The sequence below is a fragment of the Brassica napus genome, chromosome C6, assembly GCF_020379485.1.
Source record: "Brassica napus cultivar Da-Ae chromosome C6, Da-Ae, whole genome shotgun sequence".
Taxonomy (NCBI): Eukaryota; Viridiplantae; Streptophyta; class Magnoliopsida; order Brassicales; family Brassicaceae; genus Brassica; species Brassica napus.
In genome coordinates, this window is record NC_063449.1 from 9,919,660 (window position 1) to 9,942,842 (window position 23,183).

General features: G+C 31.0%; 1 protein-coding gene, 1 non-coding gene and 1 pseudogene across 2 annotated transcripts; 2 read left to right on the plus strand and 1 right to left on the minus strand.

The window, feature by feature from the left end:
- Nucleotides 1-9,516: 9,516 nt before the first annotated feature.
- On the minus strand, nucleotides 9,517-14,150 carry LOC106451459 (annotated as a pseudogene).
- Nucleotides 14,151-19,063: 4,913 nt separating this feature from the next.
- BNAC06G06210D (sodium/calcium exchanger NCL) lies at nucleotides 19,064-22,078 on the plus strand. The gene is made up of 5 exons (XM_013893391.3): nucleotides 19,064-19,539; nucleotides 20,311-20,496; nucleotides 20,582-20,763; nucleotides 20,848-20,993; nucleotides 21,064-22,078. The coding sequence occupies exons 1-5, from the start codon at nucleotides 19,182-19,184 to the stop codon at nucleotides 21,905-21,907; spliced, it is 1,716 nt and encodes a 571-aa protein (XP_013748845.2). The 5' UTR covers nucleotides 19,064-19,181; the 3' UTR covers nucleotides 21,908-22,078.
- A 288-nt stretch (nucleotides 22,079-22,366) lies between these two features.
- Nucleotides 22,367-22,440, plus strand: TRNAI-UAU. The gene has a single exon. It is a non-coding gene; the product is annotated as a tRNA-Ile (tRNA).
- Nucleotides 22,441-23,183: the final 743 nt, after the last annotated feature.

The following is a 23,183-nucleotide window of genomic DNA, read 5'->3' on the forward strand; positions in this document are numbered from 1 at the left end:
GACACTTATATTAGTTTTAATATATTATTTGGTGTATATAAAATATGTTCCATAGAATTTAAATGTGTTTTAGATCTAACTTTAATAAATCATATCAAAATATATTAACTTTTAAGAAAATATAAAGATAATTTCATTGTGAATATAAAACAAATAATTTAAGTACTATATAAAATATACATACATATAAATTATTAATTAATAATTTTAATGGAGCCATATATTTACATAGTATTTTTTGATAAAATATTATCTTTTTATTTTATCGTTTTGTGTCATATTTTGAAATGGTTCTATTTGGAATTGGAGAAATTTATTAATTTAAGGTGTTTATTAATTTATGGAGTATTAATTTATATAGTTTCTAATGTATTATAAAACATATAAAATGTTTAGGTAACTTGAATTTTATAAAAACATTATGTAATCAATTATATTTTATTGTTTCCATTTATAACTAAACAAATTTATTTTAAATTAAATTATATGTATTGATGCAAAATATTGTGCAATATAAAACGTGAAAATATTTTATTTATTTATTATATTTTGAGAAATGTTATTAGATACTCCTTTCGTTCTATATATAATTTTTTTTAAAAATTAATGTTTTAATATATAAAGATGTTTTATATATTTTAGGTAAATTGTAGTTTGATCAAAATTGTGTATCCAATCATAATTTACGGTCTACTTTGTAATTAGTTGAATAGTCTTTAATTTATAGATTTAATGATACTTTTAATGTAAAATGTAATTTTATTAAATTAAATTAAATTACTATGACATTGTCTCTTCTTTCTCTATATAGATTTAACACATTGAATCTATTCAATAAATTTTAATTTACATAGTAATTCAACATCTTTTTCAACAACCCAATTACACCTACTCAACTATTGAATTTTATTTTTAACAATTTCATTGTAAATAGAGTTTATTAATAGTCAATATGCCTTACTATCTTTGGAGTGTTGACAAAGAATTGAGACTAATATGCGTTCAATATTTGGAATGTTGGCATGAGAGGTTAGTTGATAGAATTGATACTTGCGTGAATTTTCTGAGTACCACAAACATTGCGTGCAATTGTATTTATTTTGGTTGATATAGATTTTCTTATATCTAAACTTTTTCAAATAATTGAATGTTCTTTTATAGACCTAAGTTGATTCAATTGCATGGTTCAAATTGTAGGAATTCAAAAAGTTATAGATTACTTCACACTGACACACCATCATTCAAGGAATCAAAAGATGAATGTTGTATCTCCACTGAGATTTATATTTCATGAACATCAACACTAACTTTAAAATAAAGATACGCTTCCTAAAATATCTGATTTCGGGATGGCTCAGCTACTTAGTAGAGAAACTAGAGACCATACATATATTATTAACACAGAGATCATCAATGTACGTATCAAAACATCACCTTTCATTTGAACACAAAGTTACTATTAGTTTGCATAAAGTTCAACATCATTAAAAATGTTGAATGTTTTCAACACAATATAATCAACATCATCAATTTTCATTATCCAACATGCTCATTTTACTTATTCAACTGTTGAATCTTTTATTTAACGTTTCTATTAAAATGGATTTATACTATACTTTTAACTTTTACAACAAGTAACTATATTTAGAGTAAAACCATTCCTAATGGTTTCAAGCTTTAAGACTCGTTTTCACCTTTTGAAACTTGGAAAATTGCCAAAAAATACCATAATCATAATTCCACTTTTTATGTTTACCTTAACCAATTTTACCCATACTTTTAAAAAGAAAAAAATATATTTATAACCCTAGGTATAACTAATATAGACTTAAAGTTTAGAGTTGAGGGGTGGACTAAGGTTTTTGAAATGTGGAATTTAGGATTCTAACAAATACATACATAAATATTAAAAAAAAAAAAGTAGTTTCAAAATTAACTTTTGAATTTCAAAAAAAAAATTGAATTTTTTTTTTTTTTGAAAAACACAATTCAAACAAAAATTATGAAAAAATTGAATTTGAAAAAATATAATTCAAAAACATAAAAATTCTATTTTTTTTTTATTTAAATAATTATGCATTATATATATAGAGATAGCAAGGGCATAAGAGTCTTTTGCCTCTTAATGAAGAAGATATTTTTAAAAATATCTCTTTAGTGCTAGTAAACTTGAATAAAGTTACCAACAATGTTGTAAACATTAAAATTCCTCTTTATTAATATATAAAGTTATTAATTTACAAAAAAAATTCCCTTTTTAGATTTTTCTATTTTAAAATATTTTTTTCCTAAAATAAGATTTTTTTTTTATTTTAGTGTTTATACATTAATTAAAATTTTGAAATTCGACACTTATATTAGTTTTAATATATTATTTGGTGTATATAAAATATGTTCCATAGAATTTAAATGTGTTTTAGATCTAATTTTAATAAATCTCATCAAAATATATTAACTTTTAAGAAAATATAAAGACAATTTCATTGCGAATATAAAAAAAAAAAATAAGTACTTCTATAAAATGTACATACATATAAATTATTAATTTATAATTTTAATGGGACCATATATTTCTTTAGGATTTTTGGAAAAAAATATTATCTTACTATTTTATCGTTTTGTGTTATATTTTAAACCGGTCCAACTTGGAATCGAAGAAATTTATTAATTTACGGTGTTTAATAATTTATCGAGTATTAATTTATATAGTTTCTACTGTATTATGAAACTTATAAAATGTTTAGGTAACTTGAATTTTATAACACAATTATGTAATTAATCATATTTTATTGTTTCCATTTATAAAAAAAAATTAATTTTAAATTATATTACATGTATTGATGTGGAATATTGTGAAATATAAAACGTGAAAATTTATTTTTTGTTTATTATATTTTGAGAAATGTTATTAGATTCTCCTTCCGTTCTATATATAATATTTTTATAAAAATTAATGTTTTAATATATAAAGATATTTTATATTTTTTAGGTAAACTGTAGTTTGATCAAAATTGTGTATCCAATCATAATTTACGGTCTACTTTGTAATTAGTTGAATAGTCTTTAATTTATAGATTTAATGATACTTTTATGTAAAGTGTAAATTTATTAAATTAAATTAAATTACTATGACATTGTCTCTTCTTTCTCTATATAGATTCAACACATTGAATCTATTCAATAAATTTTAATTTACATAGTTATTCAACATCTTTTTCAACAACCCCATTATACCTACTCAACTATTGAATTTTATTTTTAACAATTTCATTGTAAATATAGTTTATAAATAGTTCAATATGCCTTACTATCTTTGGAGTGTTGACAAAGAATTGAGACTAATATGCGTTCAATATTTGGAGTGTTGGCATGAGAGGTTAGTTGACAAAATTGATACTTGTGTGAATTTTCTGAGTACCACAAACATTGCGTGCATTTGTATTTATTTTGGTTGATATAGATTTTCTTATATCTAAATTTTTTCAAATAATTGAATGTTCTTTTATAGACCTAAGTTGATTCAATTGCATGATTCAAATTGTACGAATTCAAAAAGTTACAGATTACTTCACACTGACACACCATCATTCAATTAATCAAAAGATGAATGTTGTATCTCCACTGAGATTTATATTTCATGAACATCAATACTAACTTTAAAATAAAGATAGGCTTCCTAAAATATCTGATTTCGGGATGGCTCAGCTACTTAGCAGAGAAACTAGAGACCATACATATATTATTAGCACAGAGATCATCGATGTACGTATCAAAACATCACCATTCATTTGAACACAAAGTTACAATTAGTTTGCATAAAGTTCAACATCATTAAAAATATTGAATGTTTTCAACACAATATAATCAACATCATCAGTTTTCATTATCCAACATGCTCATTTTACTTATTCAACTGTTGAATCTCTTATTTAACGTCTCTATTAAAATGGATTTATACTATACATTAAACTTTTACGACAAGTAACTATATTTAGAGTAAAGTCATTCCTAATGGTTTCAAGCTTTAAGACCCTTTTTCACCTTTTGAAACTTGGAAAATTGCCAAAACTACCATAATCATAATTCCACTTTTTATGTTTACCTTAAACACTTTTACCCTCACTTTTAAAAAGAAAAAAATATATTTATAACCCTAGTTATAACTATTATAGACTTAGAGTTTAGAGTTGAGGGGTGGACTAAGGTTTTTGAAATGTGGAATTTAGGATTCTAACAAATATATACATAAATATTAAAAAAAAAAAAATAGTTTTCAAAATTAATTTTTGAATTTCAAATTTTTTTTTGAAAATTGTTTTTTTTTGAAAACACACAATTTAAAAAAACAATTATGAAAAAATTGAATTTGAAAAAAATATAATTCAAAAACATAAAAATTCTATTTTTTATTTATTTAAATAATTATATATTATATATATAGAGAGAGCAATGGCATAAGAGTCTTTTGCCTCTTAATGAAAAAGATATTTTTGAAAATGTCTCTTTAGTGCTGGTAAACATGAATAAATTACCAACAATGTTGTAAACATTAAAATTCCTCTTTATTAATATATAAAGTTATTAATTTACATAAAAAATTCCCTTTTTAGATTTTTCTATTTTAAAATATATATTTCCTAAAATAAGATTTTTTTTTTTTATTTTAGTGTTTATATATTTATTAAAATTTTGAAATTCGACTCTTATATTAGTTTTAATATATTATTTGGTGTATATAAAATATGTTCCATAGAATTTAAATGTGTTTTAGATCTAATTTTAATAAATCTCATCAAAATATATTAATTTTTAAGAAAATATAAAGACAATTTCATTGCTAATATAAAAAAAATATAAGTACTTCTATAAAATGTACATACATATAAATTATTAATTTATAATTTTAATGGGACCATATATTTCCATAGGATTATTTGAAAAAAATATTATCTTATTATTTTATCGTTTTGTGTTATATTTTAAACCGGCCCAACTTGGAATCGAAGAAATTTATTAATTTACGATGTTTATTAATTTATCGAGTATTAATTTATATAGTTTCTACTGTATTATGAAACTTATAAAATGTTTAGGTAACTTGAATTTTATAAAACAATTATGTAATTAATCATATTTTATTGTTTCCATTTAAAACTAAAAAAATAATTTTAAATTATATTATATGTATTGATGTAAAATATTGTGAAATATAAAACGTGAAAATTTATTTTTTGTTTATTATATTTTGAGAAATGTTATTAGATACTCCTTCCGTTCTATATATAATATTTTTAAAAAATTTAATGTTTTAATATATAAAGATGTTTTATATTTTTTAGGTAAACTGTAGTTTGATCAAAATTGTGTATCCAATCATAATTTACGGTCTACTTTGTAATTAATTGAATAGTTTTTAATTTATAGATTTAATGATACTTTTAATGTAAAATGTAATTTTATTAAATTAAATTAAATTACTATGACATTGTCTGTTCTTGTCTTTTATTCTATTCAATAAATTTTAATTTACATAGTTATTCAACATCTTTTTCAACAACCCCATTATACCTACTCAACTATTGAATTTTATTTTTAACAATTTCATTGTAAATATAGTTTATAAATAGTTCAATATGCCTTACTATCTTTGGAGTGTTGACAAAGAATTGAGACTAATATGTGTTCAATATTTGGAGTGTTGGCATGAGAGGTTAGTTGACAGAATTGATACTTGTGTGAATTTTCTGAGTACCACAAACATTGCGTGCATTTGTATTTATTTTGGTTAATATGGATTTTCTTATATCTAAAATTTTTCAAACAATTGAATGTTCTTTTATAGACCTAAGTTGATTCAATTGCATGGTTCAAATTATAGGAATTCAAAAAGTTATAGATTACTTCACACTGACACACCATCATTCAAGGATTCAAAAGATGAATGTTGTATCTCCACTAAGATTTATATTTCATAAACATCAACACTAACTTTAAAACAAAGATACGCTTCCTAAAATATCTAATTTCGGGATCGCCCAGCTCCTTAGTAGAGAAACTAGAGATCATACATATATTAACACAAGTATCATCAATGTACGTATCAAAACATCACCATTCACTTGAACACAAAGTTACAATTAGTTTCATCATCATTAAAAATGTTGAATATTTTCAACACAATATAATCAACATCATCATTTTTCATTATCCAACATGCTCATTTTATTTATTCAACTGTTGAATCTTTTATTTAACGTATCTATTAAAATGGATTTATACTATACTTTTAACTTTTACGACAAGTAACTAAATTTAGAGTAAAGCAATTCCTAATAGTTTCAAGCTTTAAGACCCTTTTTCACTTTTTGAAACTTAGAAAATTTTCAAAAATATCATAATCCAATACCATTTTTTATGTTTACCTTAACCACTTTTACCCTCACTTTTAAAAATAGAAAAATATATATATAACCATAGGTATAACTAATATAAACTTAGAGTTTAGAGTTGAGGGGTGGACTAAGGTTTTTGGAATGTGGAATTTAGGATTCTAACAAATATATACTTAAATATTTAAAAAAAATAAAAAAAAGTAGTTTCCAAATTAATTTTCAAATTTCAAAAAGAAAATTTGAAAATTGTTTTTTTTTTTGAAAAACACAACACAAACAAAAATTATGAAAAAATCGAATTTGAAAAAGTATAATTCAAAAACATAAAAAAATCTATTATTTATTTATTTAAACATGTTGAAGATTCATACATTTTAATGCCATAAGAAGCTAATTGATACGTTTGAATGAGTTAGCTTCTAGAATCCTCAAAGAATTCATACGCTGATTACAATCACAAAAGCTCTCAAATAACATATCAGTAGAACATCAAAGTAACATTGTCTTCTAGACATTTTGAAGATCCAAACACTTTAATGTCGTAAGCTCCACAGTATCCTTCCCTAACAGTTCTAGGGAGAATCGAATATTGTATTATTTTGCTAGTGAAATAGGCCATTTAAAAGGTCATACGGTTGAACGAAACTAAGGCCCAAAGGACTTCTAACTTTATTTATTTAATATTCGTTTTTAATCTTATATTTAGATCGTTTTGTCTTCTTATATTTAGGATAATATAGATAAAAATCCCAAAAATACCTGAGATAAATTTTATTTGCTATAAAATATATAAAGACCATTATTTTGTCACTTAATTAATACTCAAACTTTCAAAATCCAAAATATTACCCCTTAAAACTAACATCATCACCCCGTTAAACCGAATAATTAAAAGGCCATTATTTGTCGGTTTAAGACTTTCCATTTTCAAAATTTTAGGTATTAATTGAGTATTGAAAAATAGTTTGGGTGCTAAATAGGAAGACAATAACTTACAAAATGACTAGGTGTTGTGTTTGATAAGCAAGATGATACCCAAAAGTATGTGTTGTGTTTCATATCTCGTCAACTAGATGATATCTCTTAAGCTTTGACTCATAAAATGGACTAGCTCATAATTTATTGTCTTCCGGAGACTCTAGGCAAAATTGGTCCAAAGGTTCATAAGTAGATGATGCACTTGATAACCTGTCATTTTAGTGATGTTTTAAGAGAACTTTTGTGATTTTGATTCAGTAAAAAAACACATAATTTTTCAGTTTGTATTTGCCATCTAAATTGTTTAGTAAATGCATAATGAAAAATGCAATGGCCATTTTCATTTTCAGCTCATTTTGTTTGTTTTCAATATACACTAGTTTCTTGATATGTTTGCAATGCAGTGTTCATTTTTATGTTCAACTCTTTCTATTCATTTATTTAGTTTTGTGGTGGCTTTTTGATTTTAAATGTTTAGATATTAATTGGGTATCAAAAATAGATCGAGTATTAAAAGGAGAATGTAAAAGGAGAATGTGATGAAGAAATTGAATATATCTATACCGTTTGTATGAAACTGAACAAAATTCACAGTTTTAAATTTATGTTGGAAAATTTGAAAAAGCTATAGAAACTGAGATGTTTGTTTTTATTTTTGTCACAATGTCATCATTAGTACGTAGATCTCTTATTTATTCTCCATCATTTCATGGTTTATATGTTGATTCTGCGTTTCTGATGTGGTTTTGGTATCTTATCTGCTGAAAGTTTAAAGCTTTGTTCGTCTTCATATGGGTTTCTGTGTGGGTTTTGTGGTTTTCTATTTTTTTTGTCATATTGATCATACAACTGATACTCTACTTTAACGTCCTTCTCTCTTTCTTATATTGCTGGTTACCCTTCTTGCTGACGTTCCCATGCACTCTCCGTGACCAACATCGCAAGTGCTCTGTCGATGACTCAGCAACAAGTCGTTATTCCTTATTCTTCCTAAAAGCAATACTCATTAAAAGTAGCAACATTCCTGGACCAAACTTATTCTTCCTTCCTCTCTTACTTCTTTTGGTACAAGATAGGAGGGTGCACCGCATCGTATGTATAAGAGATCTATCCATATCTTCTTTGTCCAGAGTATCTCTCCCTCCCTTTTAGCGACTCAATCCTCAGGTATCAGGCATCTCAAAGACCATAAATTTTGCAAGAGAAGCGAGTGTCTTACCATCTATACATCTCTTTCTCCGATTCTTGATTCTGAAAATATATGATGATAGTAAACAAGACATACTAGACTTTCCTTGCATTCTGATGTTGTTTTTTGTAGCCACAATTAGCTTCGTGCTTATTGTTTTACTTTTACTCACAGTCTCTCCAGTTTCCCTCTCCTGCGTTTTTCGTATGAAACATTTTGAGTTCAACTCAGCAGCTCTTGCTGTTGACAATGAACATCTTACTATGGTTTCAGAAGCAACAAACTCTCTCTCCTTGTCGTCCAGTAGAAGGTTTAGGGATCGGTTTGGCCAGAGATTTCTTTGTCTTCTTGTATGCACCATGGATCAGCCCAACGACTCCTTGAGGGGATTAATCAGAACCGGAGCAATGTCTAATTTGAGATTTACCAAAGCTGTGGGATATGCTTGGCTCTTGTGATCTGTTAACAAGTATAGTTTCTGCGTGGATAAACCAGGGCCTGCTTAGAATGGTTATCCCGGAAGATGTACTTTATAGGCACAGAATCAGCAAGGTAATAAAACTGAGACTGAGTAGCAAAAGTTAGTTAAGCACATGTTTGATGGGTGTGAAAGAAAATGGATTTTGCACTGATTTACATTACCATTAGACCATGAACTCGTATCTCCCCTAAGCTGGAAAGGCAACTTGCATGTGTTTCCTCAAGTTTTCCACCTTTTTTTATATATTCATAGAGAAAAACAGGCAAATGGTAGGGTATTGAAACATAGTAAGAATGATATACATGCACAAGAACTGAGAAAAGGCGAGCGCCTTAAGTGAGTAACAACAGACAGAACATCAATCAAGTTGTGATTTTGTAATAGAAGAGGATGACAAAGTAACGATGAGAAAGCAACAGTAGATGCTTGTGTGTGGATGTTCAATGTGTCATTTCTGTTGTCAATAAACAAAAATATATTCAAACTTGTGTAAACATATTTTGTTGGTGGTACTTCTCACGTATCTTATGAAACCTCAAAATTTGTAGAGGCCAGTATAATGCTACATCAAAATAAATCTTACAATAATACAAAATTACAGTGAAAAATTATTAAAACAAAAAAATGTAACGTGTAAAAACTATTCTAAATTGTATATCCTGTTCCAATTGTGTCCGTGACTTTGCAAAAAGTTTAACTCCAAACGTTTGCTATATTTCACTAACCTACCTGTTGTTACTACAATCATTCTCCACCAGCATACAAATGTTGTTCATGTTATTCTCCAGCAGACCATAAACTTTTGTTACATAACCAAACTCTGGTCCGTAGATACGACTCGCACATGCCGCTTTGTAACTCATCAATCTCATCATCTCCAAATCTCCTGTACCGTTTCTCATTTCTGCCTCGAGTATCTCCGGGGAGAAATGGCGGTTTAGCCACCACTTAGCTCGAAGTGTCCATGATGATGTTGATGTATCAGTGAACATTCTAGGTATCGGGTTGTATCTAACAGAGTATGTTTGCTGACTCCCTTCTTCTCCAGATCCGTTGAAGCATACTGACATTCGGTCTTCATCACCATTCTCAAAGACAAGAATCAACACTTCAGCAAACTCTTTCCAGATCTCTGCGCCGGGAAAAGAAGCTTCTACATGCAACGCTATCATTTCGATCAAAGACTCTCTACCATATCCAACTTCAAGTAAGTTTAAAAAAAAACAAATGGTATTAGAGACTACTTGGGAGGGATTACAATGGATTGATCGAAAGTATTAGTACCTTCTTTTGACATTACAATAAGCTTCTTCAGGGTGGTTACACAGGTAGGATCAATCTTTAAGATATCTTCGTAGCATTTTGCTAGCATCTCGCTTTTATGGTGAAACTTCTCCATCATAGCTGCCTTAATTCTACAGCAAAATAAACAAAACCACACTTCAGATACTCTTCTTTTTCTATATTCTAACTTCCTAAGGCAGACACAGACATACTAAATTAATAGGGAATAAGAGAGATCTTTTTTTACCTGAAAGGTTTGATGTCATGTACTTTGTTGCACATCTCCTCAACCACTTTCATCGCTTCATCTACAAGACCTCCAATTAACAGAAGCTACAAGGAAATTAAAAAAAAAAACATCTAAGAATAATCATTTATAAATATTTATAAAAACTTATAAAACATTTATAGAAGTTTATAATACCCAACCCCACCCTAAATACTAAATCCTAAAAACTAATCACTAAACCCTAAACTCAAATGTTATTGTATTTTTTTATCGAATGTATTTTTGAAAAGTGGTAACCAACTTAAGGTATTTTAAGCAATTCTCAACATCTAATCAGTGTGAGACATTGAAGCTAACATTATGAGATTATGAATCATATAGACGGAAATGGTTAGTTTTATTAGTTTCTTTTTACATGTACAAGAGGATGTAATGCAGGTTAAAGATACATAGCGAGGAGACTGCATAGTAAGCCGCATATACTCCACTGCGTCCTTATAATAAGAGTCACTGACTATCTTTCTATGACAATCATGATCCTCTGGCGGTTTCAAAGGAAGCAACCAATAGATCCATGTCCCCTAAAAAAAAACAAAGAAGCCATGAGGTCAAAAGAACTGGTTGTGGGTCTCATACTCTAAAAGTAATAATACTAACCAAGAATCTGAATAAGAGCGGGATCAAATGCAACTCCATCTTTCAAAGTCTCTCCGTTTTCTTCAGATGAGGCATAGATTCGTGGTGGGGCAGTGAAAAGCTGAGGAGGACTCTCCTCCAGTTTTACATTCTCAAGTTTCACCTTCACTTCCATCACTGACACTGACACTGACTCACACCCGGAGTGTTTCTTTCATAGTTCATGACAGAAGCCTCCAATTCGTTTCTAACGGACTCCACAGAGTAAAGTGACTCGTCCCTGGCTGAACACTCAGCCATAACATCAGATCTTGACTCCGACATGTAAGATGCGTTTTCGATGGAGTCTGCTTCTTCAGGTTGCAACTCCTTTGAGTATTTACAACGGTAAAATGTGATTCCTATAAATAGATTGGTCCATGGAAGGTTTCCAAAATCACGGCTCCGCATCATTCTGACAAAAGGAAGAAGGTAAGCATTAGCATACAAACTATCGTCAATATACACATTGAGAATACAATAACTATCAAAAAGCAAGCTATAGAAGAAACCTTGATACTTCAAAACTAGTTTTCAAGAAGATATAAATCAAACTGCAGCAGCCTCGGCCTCTTTTTCCATCCCATGCTCGATAAAATGGCAGATTTGTTCGAACCAAACCAAGAGACTCTCTTGAACAAATAACTCAATGTTATCCCTCAAGGATTGGAACAATACTCAATGCACGATGTTATTAGCTAAACACACAATCTAGTAAAAAGGGGACCTACCTCTTTATGCTGTTTACCAATCTTCCCGATCCAAGTATCATATATTCTTCCAATCTCCTCGGCTTAGTTTTTCTCAGGTTGCCATTGACTCAGGATTTGTATTTGAGCCTGCAAGAAAAACACAAAAACAGAAACAGAAAAAAAAATATATATATATGAGAAACAGACAGAACAGAAGCAACAACAGACAAAGCAAAACACTAGTTTCATCTTTTGGAGATTAAAACAAAAAATCAAAACCAGAAGCAAGAACATGTAAGAAACAAACAGACAGCAACAACAGACAAAGCAAAGCACGAACAAGACATTACCTCGTATTTGAGCCGATTCATGGTCGGAGAACCATCTCTCACTGTCCCTTGCATCAGAACGCGAAGAAGATGCTTATGATCTTTTGTTTTGATCTCCTCACACATCTCAGGTTTCACTTCGATTTTCACCATTGCTTTAATCCCCAATTAGGGATGAATTAGGGGTTTCTCTTTTGTCGCGAGATTCCGACGACGGGTATGTATGTATAACATAATCTGCAGATTATTATAAACCAAAGCTACTTATGAAAGTGTCTTCTAAGTTGGGCCATTCCAATGGGGTTTATTATCCAATGCAACCTAAATTACCCCCGATCTAACTAGAGAAATACTCTTAAATTACATTAAAAATATGTTTTGTGACAAGATATAACATAACATATTTAAAATTAACATTTATTAAAAAGTAAGACAATAAATGTGCCCCTATAAATAATTGCATGTTTAGTTTTTAAAACTATTTTTAAAGTGTTTTATCAAAAAAAAAAAAAACTATTTTTAAAGTGTAAATATTAAACTGTGAATTTAATGTTAAAAGTTTAAGATAATTTCAATAATATTACCAAAAAAAATTAAATAGCATTTTGTGGGTCCCATCTTTAAAATAAGTGAAAAAATGTCAAGCCATTGGTTCGAACCCAGGTTATTAACATATAAACACCAACATTTATACCACTAGACTAAAGGATACTTTGTACATTGATGGCCGAAACTAATATATATTTATGAAGGTCGGTTTAATCATGTCCCACATATAAATAAAATGATTTACAAATCACGTTCTCTATTATTTGCTGATTGATTTGTGGGGTTATTTTTTAAACTCGCTAGCCCATCTATTACATCAGCTTATACATTTGATTAAAGCCTAAGTCTATCTTAATAAACCATAAAACTGGCCCTAAAAAGCTTGCAAGTCGTCAGCTCTTCGTCTTCGACTGAGACCTATGGTTTTCTCAATCATGTGTCTCCCCTCCAATACACAGACGCTACTGTCTAAACTTCTCCAATCAAATCCATGGAACTCTTAGTCTCCCTCTATTTCTTCATCTCCACCTCTTTACGCACACCATAAAAAACGCTAGCGTCTCATAACTGATACGAACGGCATCGCTATATATAGGTCATGCTAGATCCAGGAGTCCAACCTCTCGTATCTACCAACACTGTTTTTTTTTTCAATTGTTGAGCATGTCTGTCTCTGATGCTATTGCCGTCCTCCCCACCATCTTCAACGCTCTCCGCCTTTGTCGGTCTTCTCAAGTTTGTTGTTGGCCGTCTCCTCAGCTACTGGGATCCCCGTAACATCAATAAAAATGGTGAATTTATGGGAATCACCCTCCTTTTGCTAGAAAAAAGGTACCGTCATCTTCACTCTAACATGAATGATTTCTTCCTTCCATATTTCATAAAAACTAAAACTATTAGTCTACGTATTTAACTCTTCTTACCGACAATCTTTACGGACGGCAGCGATCGTAAATGATAGGTTTGAAGTTGGAAGATGGACAGAGATTCGATCATCTCCAGGCTCTTACAAACACAAACTTAGAACCCCCGGTATAGTTTTATATATCACAGTCAAATTTCTCCAACGCCGTGCATTCATATTAGCTACTGATTCTTAATTCCATTTGTTAACTTTCAGATGTTGTTGGCCAAAAACGTTTTCTGCTAGGCACTGACCTCAAAAACGTCTCAACAACGACTCGGCTTATGGTATGTTTTAATCTCATTGACCCAAGCCCGCTTTCACATAGTTCTCATGTTTTTATCCATTTGCTCATGCTTTAAGAAAACTTATATAATCTCATACACCAGTACGGTGGTCGTGTACTTGCTTTGTGTGACTGACGATGATGCGGCCCGTTTAGGGTCTTATGAACTCAGATGATATAACCCAGTTTGTCATGGTGATCACCACGGTCAGTCCAAAAGATATTTAGGGATAGTCATATATTTTTTCTCAAGAAACATGTTGATGCTAAACAATTTCTGCTGAATATAGTACTTTCATGCATATATCTAACAGAATAACATCATCTAATAGAACACACACGTACAAATGTGTTTCAGACTGCCAGCAGCAACAAAACTCCAGACGTGGATTCCCAATCTATACTACCAGCATCAACTGTTAGCTACACGGTTCATGTGCCCAGGAGAGCCGAAGAAGTTGATGAAGCAATGCCAAGCTTTGAAAACGAAGAAAAGAGGCACGTGAGTGATTGTTTCAAGTCCATCAAACCGTCATCCCCGCTTAGCTTATGTGTCAATGAAATAACCATTTTCGTATGTTTTTTCCTACTTTCAACTTTGGTTGTTTTTAATTATCTGCAAACTATCTTCTACCAGGAGAAGAGTTACTTGGTTTTTAAATAAAGGGGAACGTTGTTGGATCTTTCCATTTCGAGAAAATAAGCATGTCTTTTGCTTCATGCATGAGAACATGTTCAGATAGTTACATGGCATCGACGTTAAACAATGCAACAAAGAAACCAACTAAAATCCAATAGTCACCAAAACAAAACAAAAACCCCAGAAAAAATGACACAAGCACACCATCATATGTTCCTCGGTGGGAATTGGGATGCAGACAACTAAATACAAAAAATATATATGTATCAACTGGTCTTCGTTCACAAAGCGTCCTACACGTAATCAACAACAAACAGTTGCCTCCCTACTAATTCCACCACCTCCGACCCTCTGCTTTGTCAAATAACTGCACGCACCAACACAAGAGTAAGAACAACATAACTAACAACGCTAACAGTAAGCAAAACTGAACAACAACAGCATACACAAATAACTCCGCGCTTGCGCGGGGCTCGGCCTCTAGTCATAAAAGTAACCGAATAGTATGAAATTAACCTAATTTTAACCTGACCAAACTCAACTAACGAAAAATATGCACTTTGTTTCGTAATGTAAATTGTTATGTCTAAAAACACATGATTAAGACATTTACTTTTCTGTAAAAACAATACTAATACATAAATTAAAAATAATTTGACCAATCATAAAAAGAATGGTAAGATATAATTGGTTGATCATTTTTCGATAAAACTAAAGTTAATATAAAATAAAATGTTCAACATTTTATTATTTTGAAACAAATAAACCTTTTTAAACATCATATATTATAAATCAGAAAGAATATAAATCCTTAAACCAAAACTATATTTTGGTTCATAAACACGGAAATCATATCATTTCCATTGTTCCATCGATAATATATAATATATATTCAAAATATAGTAAATAAAATAAAAATATAGTTTTTAATAGGGAAATTGCCAAAAATACCATTTTCAAAATACCACTTTTCATTTTTACACTAACCACTTTTACTTTCATCTTTAATAAAAGGTAAAAAACATTTATAACTTTTCGATTAACTTTGACAAAAAAAAAACATATAGTTAACTAATCTAAACTTAAAACATTAACTATAAACCCTAAATCATCAACTCTAAATCCTAAACCATCAAACATCAACTCTAAACCCTAAATCCCGAAACATCAACTCTAAACCCTAAACGTAAAACATAAACCATAAACCCTAAATCTGAACTTAAAACATCAATGTAAACCTAAATCATCAACTTTAAACCCTAAACCATGAAACATCAACTGTAAACCCTAAACCCCAAAACATCAACTCTAAACCCTAAACCCTAAACATTCAAATCTAAATCTTAAAACATCAACTCTAAACCCTAAACGTAAACCCTAAACCCTATATTTTTATGAAATTCGAACCATAAAACCTTAAACCTTCAAATCTAAACCCTAAAACATCAACTCTAGAGTTTTACGTTTTAGGGTTTGAAGTTTAGGGTTTAGAGTTGAAGGTTTAAGTTTAGGGTTTAGAGTTGATGTTGTAGGGTTTAGGGATAATTTTTTAGGGTTTAGGGTTTAGGGTTTAGTGTTGATAGTTTAGTGTTGATGGTTTAGGGTTTAGAGTTAGAAGTTTAGGTTTTAGGGTTTAGAGTTGATGTTTTAGGGTTTAGAGTCGAAGGGTTAGGGTTTAGAGTTGATGTTTCGAGGTTTAGGGTTTAGAGTTGATGTTTCGAGGTCTAGGGTTTAGAGTTGATGTTTCGAGGTTTAGGGTTTAGGGTTCGTATTTTAAAAAAAAAGGTTTAGGATTGATGGTTTAGGATTTAGAATTGAGTTTTAGGGTTTAGGGTTTGAATTTCGAAATAGTATAATTTGAAAAAAATTAAATATTTTATTTAGAGTTGAGTTTTAGGATTTAGGGTTTAGATTTTTTATTTATTTAAATATTTATTTATTATATATATGAAGAATAATGACATAAGAGTATTTTACCACTTAACGAAAAATGTATATTTGAAAATGTCTCTTTAGTGGTGGCAAATATGAAAAGTGGTAGTACGAAAATGGTAAACATAAAATTTTTCCTTTTTAATATGTATGAATTTTAAATTAATTCCTCTTTTTAATGAATACACTATTAAATTACTTTTTTTTCTTTCAATATTTATGATTTTTAAAGAATTTTTGTTATTTCACAATAAAATTTTCTTATATATTCTCTTTGTTTTAAAATGAAAATAGTTTTAGCTAAAGCCACTATATTAAAAAAGTTGTTACTTTTATAAAAGTAGCATTTCATATCTATGTTCAACAAATTATAAAACATAAATAATTTAACTGATTAAACAATACTATATACATACAAAATTGTCTTTAGATGTTAAAATTACTTATATTGTGAAATATATAAAATATTAAAGTAACTTGAATTTTATAAAAACAATTATGTAATTAATTATATTTTCGTGTTTCTATTTACAATTAAACAAAATAATTTAAATTATATTATATGTATTGATAAAAACTTCATCAACTCTTTTCTCTCTCTAAAAAGAGCTCCAGCTTCTCTCTAAGCTTCGAATAATCTGATACCGCTTTTGGTGGCCGGTGGCTTTTTGCCGCCGGTCATCAACCATCTTTTTGTTTTTTATTTTATGTAAAATATAATTCGATCTCACGATCGACTCTCTTTTTCGCTCGGCGAGTTTCTCCTTCGCGATGGCGACTTTTGTGGTGATGGAATAAAGTCCGATCATCTATGATCGGTTTCATTGGCTCTTCACTTGAGCTTATTTAAATTCCGTCCAGCCTTTGAATTGGTTCTCATCTTCTTCTCGGATATGCATGTATTTCTCTCCTACAGGAATCAATCTTTTCTCTCCTCTTAAGAAACCAATAGATCGGTCTTGAAGAAAAGTATCCTGAACAGAGAGAAAGAAGTGATGTTGGATTCAGTTTGATGGCTTCATGAAGATTTAGTAGAGTTGGCACCTTCACGGTGGTCCGACAAAAGATCTTTCATCAAGTCAATCTGATCAGTCCCAGGTTAATTATCTGTAGATGAGGCAGGTTCCGATTATAAGCAACGGTTTGGTGGTGAAGAAGCCTGAGATCGGGTCAATCATAAGGAGGCATGGAGATTGAATGGCGGAGCCGGCGGAGAGGTCCGATGGATGTCGATTCCAGATCTTTCCCCCCAGATGCATGTCTCATACACGTGGCAATGGAGGATGAAACGGTGAAAGAAACGTGTCTCAGCTGCTTCCTCACGAAGACACTAGTTTAGGGTTTTCGTATTGGGCTTACACCCATCGTTGTAACATGTATTTAATATGTATTGGCCCAATCTTTATTATGAAAAACTAATGAAAAGTTTGTTGAAAAAAAAAAAAAAAAGTATTGATGTAAACCATTATACAATATAAAACAGAGAAATATTAGTTTTGTTTATTATATTTTGAGAAGTTTTATCAGATACAAATATACAATGTATGTATGGGAGGTGCTTTTAGTGAGTTTGAATATTTAGTTCTTATTACTTTAAAAAAGGAATTGTTTAGTTCTCATTGGGAGAGAAGAGGATAAAGGAACAATGGTTTCTCGTCTGCCATTTGTAGCTATCAGAAACAATATTTTTTTAACTTTCGTCTTGCCATCACTCTCAGAAATGATGATCTGTTATACATAATATATATTTTTTAACAAGTATGATTTCGATTTGATATAGTATTTTTATGGTATATACGATGTCGGCAAGTATTGACTAATTTATGATTATTCTTGGGATCGGCTTAATATTACACGTGTGGCCGCGTAATCAGATCTGGTACTAATGAGTAACAAACGATTTTAAGTTAAATCTGCAGTTCCTAAATTATCCCTAATCCTGAAAATAGAAATAAATGATTGTAGACTTTAAGGAAACCCATTAAATGTAGGTAAATAGTTATCCAAGACTTTTGTTTTGTCAGTAAATTCTTTATAACTTTTTTACATCTCAAAATGGACAATTTATAAAATATGCTTTACTACATCAACAAATATATTTGTTTTCTTAAATTATTACATAATTTATCCTTTCTCCTAAATCATGTAAATATAGAAGCAAATCAATAATACTTTATTTGTTTCACAAAATATCACTTTATCATTTTTCACACATTAAAAAATAATTAAAATGTATTTATGTTTTTGTTAATAATACATATTTAACTAATAATATTTGTGATAAAGAAAATTATTTATAAAATCAATGCATTTTTATAATTAACATCAAGTTTAAAGTAAATTAAATTGTATTGAAAAATTTAAATGATATTTTATGTGACAAAACATGTAAAAACAGAGAAAATATTAAAAAAAAAAGTAATTAGTGATAGTGGCTAAAAAGGTAAAAAGACTGCTCATCTGTTCATCTTCTTCTTTAGCGTCTTCGTCACCTACCCAAGAAAACTGGCCCACAAGACCTACACACATATCAGACAGAAAACTTATCTTTCTGCAATAATTTTAAAAGCTCCAACTTATATATATGTAAGTGTATCTGTACATACTCTCATCCACAAAAGATGAGATTCAGATCTCTCATCTCTCTCCTCTTCCTCCTCTTCTTCACTTCATCAGCCTACGCTCGATTCGTCTCCGTACGTCCATCTTCAACTAATCTCATCTCCGATGGAATCAACACGGTGGTCTCGGCTGAAGAGAAAGAGGAAGCTTGTGAACAGACCTACGGGTTCATGCCGTGTACTAAGACGGCGCTTGGGAACGTGTTTCTGATATTGGTTTATGGGTTTCTCATGTTCACGGCGGCGACGTATCTCTCCGCCGGAAGTGAGCTTTTGCTCGAGATCTTGGGACCTGGAATCGTCGGTGGTTTGTTTCTTCCCATGCTCGGAGCACTCCCTGATGCTATGCTTATTATGGGTAGGTGAAAGCTTGATTCTTTCTTATAAAAAGTGAATCTTTGTTAGATTCTGTGAATCAAATAGTGAGTGGCGATGATATGATGCTTTTATTCGGTACTTCTGTTATCGGCCCTACAGGTAGTTTGGGTAGTTCTGTTCGGTAATTTGGAATTTGGGTTGTTTGGTATTCGGATTGGTATTTAATTATTACTCACTCTGTTATGTAATTAGTTTTAGCAAAAACAGTGTTTCTAGTTTACATATTTCAATTCATCTTTTTAGTTTATTGGATATTGTGTTACCAATGAAATAATGTTATGTTTTTAATATTTGGTTGAATTAATTGATCAAATGATATATTTTTTTAAAAACAATTTTCTAAATATTCGTGCTTTTAAACAAAATTTTACCGAATTTTAACAAATTTTTAACGAAAATATATCCGAAACCAAAAATTTGGCTAGTTTGGTTCCAAATTTTGGTTAATTTGGTTAGTTATGTTTGAAATTTAACTAAATATTTGTTTTGGAAAACTGAACTAACCTAAAACCAAAGTTTTGTATAACTTTGACTTGGTTAGTTATGTTTGAACCGAACTCGTAACTGAATTAAACAAAAAAATTGGTTTGGTTCGGGTCAAAACCGCAGGCTTAGTTTGAGACATAAAAAGTGAATCTTTGTCTTTTCTTTGTGTCAGTATAACTTCTTTTTTCCTGTAAAGTTTTGACCTTTTACTCTTTTTGTCTTGATGGGTCTTGAATCTTATTTATGTGTTGGTGTTTTGTTTTAGTGTCTGGACTTTCAGGAGACGCGGCAACTGCACAAACCCAAGTCTCTGTGGGAATGGGTTTGCTCGCTGGCTCCACCGTTATGCTCCTCACTGTAATCTGGGGAACTTGCACTGTTGTCGGCAAGTGTGACCTTCGTGACAACATTGCTGTAAATAACCGAGACACCAAAGGCTTCCATCTCAAAGGTAACAAGAAACTGTCTTACGTCTTATGGATTTGATTGGACCGTTGATGCAAATATTGTATTTTTTTTGCTTTTATTGTCGGTAGATTCTGGTGTAACTGTTGATGTTTGGACCAGCTATGCTGCAAGAATAATGGCTATATCTGTTATTCCGTTCATCATTGTCCAGCTTCCACAAGTGTTGAACTCAACTTCTGGTAGACACTTGGCCGTCTTGGTTGCTCTAATCCTCTCTGTTGTAATGTTGATCTCTTACTGTGTATATCAGGTAAAGTAGCCACCAGACTCTGGTGTCTCTTTGTTTTTTGCTTTCTCAATCTCGTTTATGAGATTATTATTCTTCCTTGTATAGGTCTTCCAACCATGGATCCAAAGGAGACGGCTAGCTTTTGCCAAGCACAAGCATGTTATATCAGGAATCTTAAAGCACTTGAAACAACATGCTTTGGGAAGGCTTCTTGATGATGAAGGTCAGCCTGATGAACATGTCATCCGAAAGTAAGTCATAGATTTTGTAAGGACTCTACTTGGTGTCACCATGTGCTTATAGTTTTATCATTTTTATTAGGTTGTTTGAGACGATTGATGCAAACAAGGACGGACACTTGTCAGCGGCTGAGCTTAAGGCGCTTATCATTGGGATCAGCTTTGAGGATATAGATTTTGACAAGGATGATGCTGTGGGGAAAGTTCTCCAGGATTTCGACAAGACTCTTGATGAGCAAGTTGATCAAGAAGAGTTTGTCCGCGGGATTAAGCATTGGCTTATCCAGGCAATGGGAGCTGCTGGTCCTTCTGGTCCTGATGCCGGCCCCCGGACAATGAAGTTCCTTGACCATTTCCATGTGCAAACAAAGAGAGAGCATGCTCTGTTGGGTGACAATGAGAATGGTGAGAATGATGAGGAGTCAGGGGAGGTTGCAGACCCGAAATGGATCACCATTAAAGCAGCTTTACTGCTACTGTTGGGAGCAGCCATTGCAGCTGCGTTTGCTGATCCTTTGGTGGACACAGTTAACAACTTCTCAGCAGCTACAGGGATCCCATCTTTCTTCATCTCCTTCATCGCTTTGCCTTTAGCGACCAACTCAAGCGAATCCGTCTCTGCCATCATCTTCGCCTCCCGGAAAAAGATCAGAACCGCCTCCTTAACTTTCTCCGAGCTATGTGGTGGAGCGACAATGAACAACATTCTGTGTCTCTCGGTGTTCTTAGCGATCGTATACCTTAGAGGACTAACATGGAACTTCTCATCGGAAGTGTTGGTGATTCTCATTGTATGTCTGGTGATGGGAGGTTTCGCTAGCTTCCGCACAACGTATCCGCTCTGGACATGTTTCATAGCGTACTTGCTTTACCCGTTCTCTTTGGGTCTGGTCTATATTCTCGACTACTGGTTTGGCTGGTCATAGGTCAAAGGGGTTTGTGCACATGAGTGAGCTTGTTCTTGCGTGTTCCTTTTCTTTTCTTTATGTTATGTATGTAAGAGTGTAGAAACTTGAAGTAAAAGTTCTGAGATTGTTAGTGATGATGTGTTTGAAACACTCTTGTTAAAGCTAATAAATACCTGTCTTGTTTCTTTAGTATGCATTCTCCTCTACTACTATTGGTTGTTACGATTTTACTATTGCAAAAAACTAACGTATGCACTTGTAATTAATCTCATTTAGAGGCTTAGATTTACTAATTTTCAAGAAAGAAATCAAAAAGAAAGATAGAGATTAAACAACTGAAGGTTTTGGCTATTGATGTATACAAAAAAAATCTGGAATTTATCTTCGTTATCTTCTCCAAAATCCTGTATTGTCACATTTACAAACACTCCAAATATTATGGTTCATTTTGTCTTAAAAACATAAATAAAATGTGAAGCTCCCGTAGCTCAGTTGGTTAGAGCGTTGGTCTTATGAGCCGAAGGTCGCGGGTTCGAGCCCCGCCGGGAGCAAATTGGAATTTCATTTTGTTTTACAAAAAAATAGTTCGTGAGACCCAAGTAACTGTGATAATATTTAGCTTGGGAATCAGTTTTATCTGCTTGATGGCTTTGAAAGAGAGTTGAAAGCATGACATACAAAAGGAGGTAGGCCTGAGTATTTGGATACCCTTTCGGATATGGATACTATCCATTCGGGTATCAGTTTTTTTGGAATTTGAAAAATGGTCTCATTCGGGTATTAAAAAAAAACGGGTTGGATTCAAGTCATCTTCCCAGATCCGGGTGAATTCAGATTTCATATGATGTAACCAAACTACTCGATTCGGGTATTTTATATCCAGATTACTCAAATTTATCTAAAATAACTTAAACGCCCCCCCCCCCCAAAAAACTCAAATTATATAGTTCGAATCAGTTATTTTTTGTCTGAAAGTAACTATATACATAATGTTATTTGAGTTTTTTTATCCAAAACTTGTATTTTTATCTATAAATAACTAATATATTTGATTTATAATTTTAATTTTAGGTATTAATATTATTATAGATATAATTTAAAATTATATATATATATATATATATTATATGTTTGGATATGTTCGGATACTCATTAGGTTCTCGGTGCCGGTCGGATTCGGTTTCGGTTTTTCGGATTTTTGAAAAATGGTCTCATTCGGGTATTTAGGCAAGATCCGACCGGATCGGGTATCCTATTTTTCGGATCGGTTTGGGTAAATACTCCGGGTATGGAT

What these genes read in the sequence shown, in the direction of transcription:
- BNAC06G06210D (XM_013893391.3), top strand. Translation starts at nt 19,182, where the DNA reads ATGAGATTCAGATCTCTCATCTCTCTCCTCTTCCTCCTCTTCTTCACT. An exon ending in CAAAGGCTTCCATCTCAAAG is followed by an intron (nt 20,497 to 20,581) that starts GTAACAAGAAAC and finishes TATTGTCGGTAG; the next exon opens with ATTCTGGTGTAACTGTTGAT. An exon ending in TCTCTTACTGTGTATATCAG is followed by an intron (nt 20,764 to 20,847) that starts GTAAAGTAGCCA and finishes TTCCTTGTATAG; the next exon opens with GTCTTCCAACCATGGATCCA.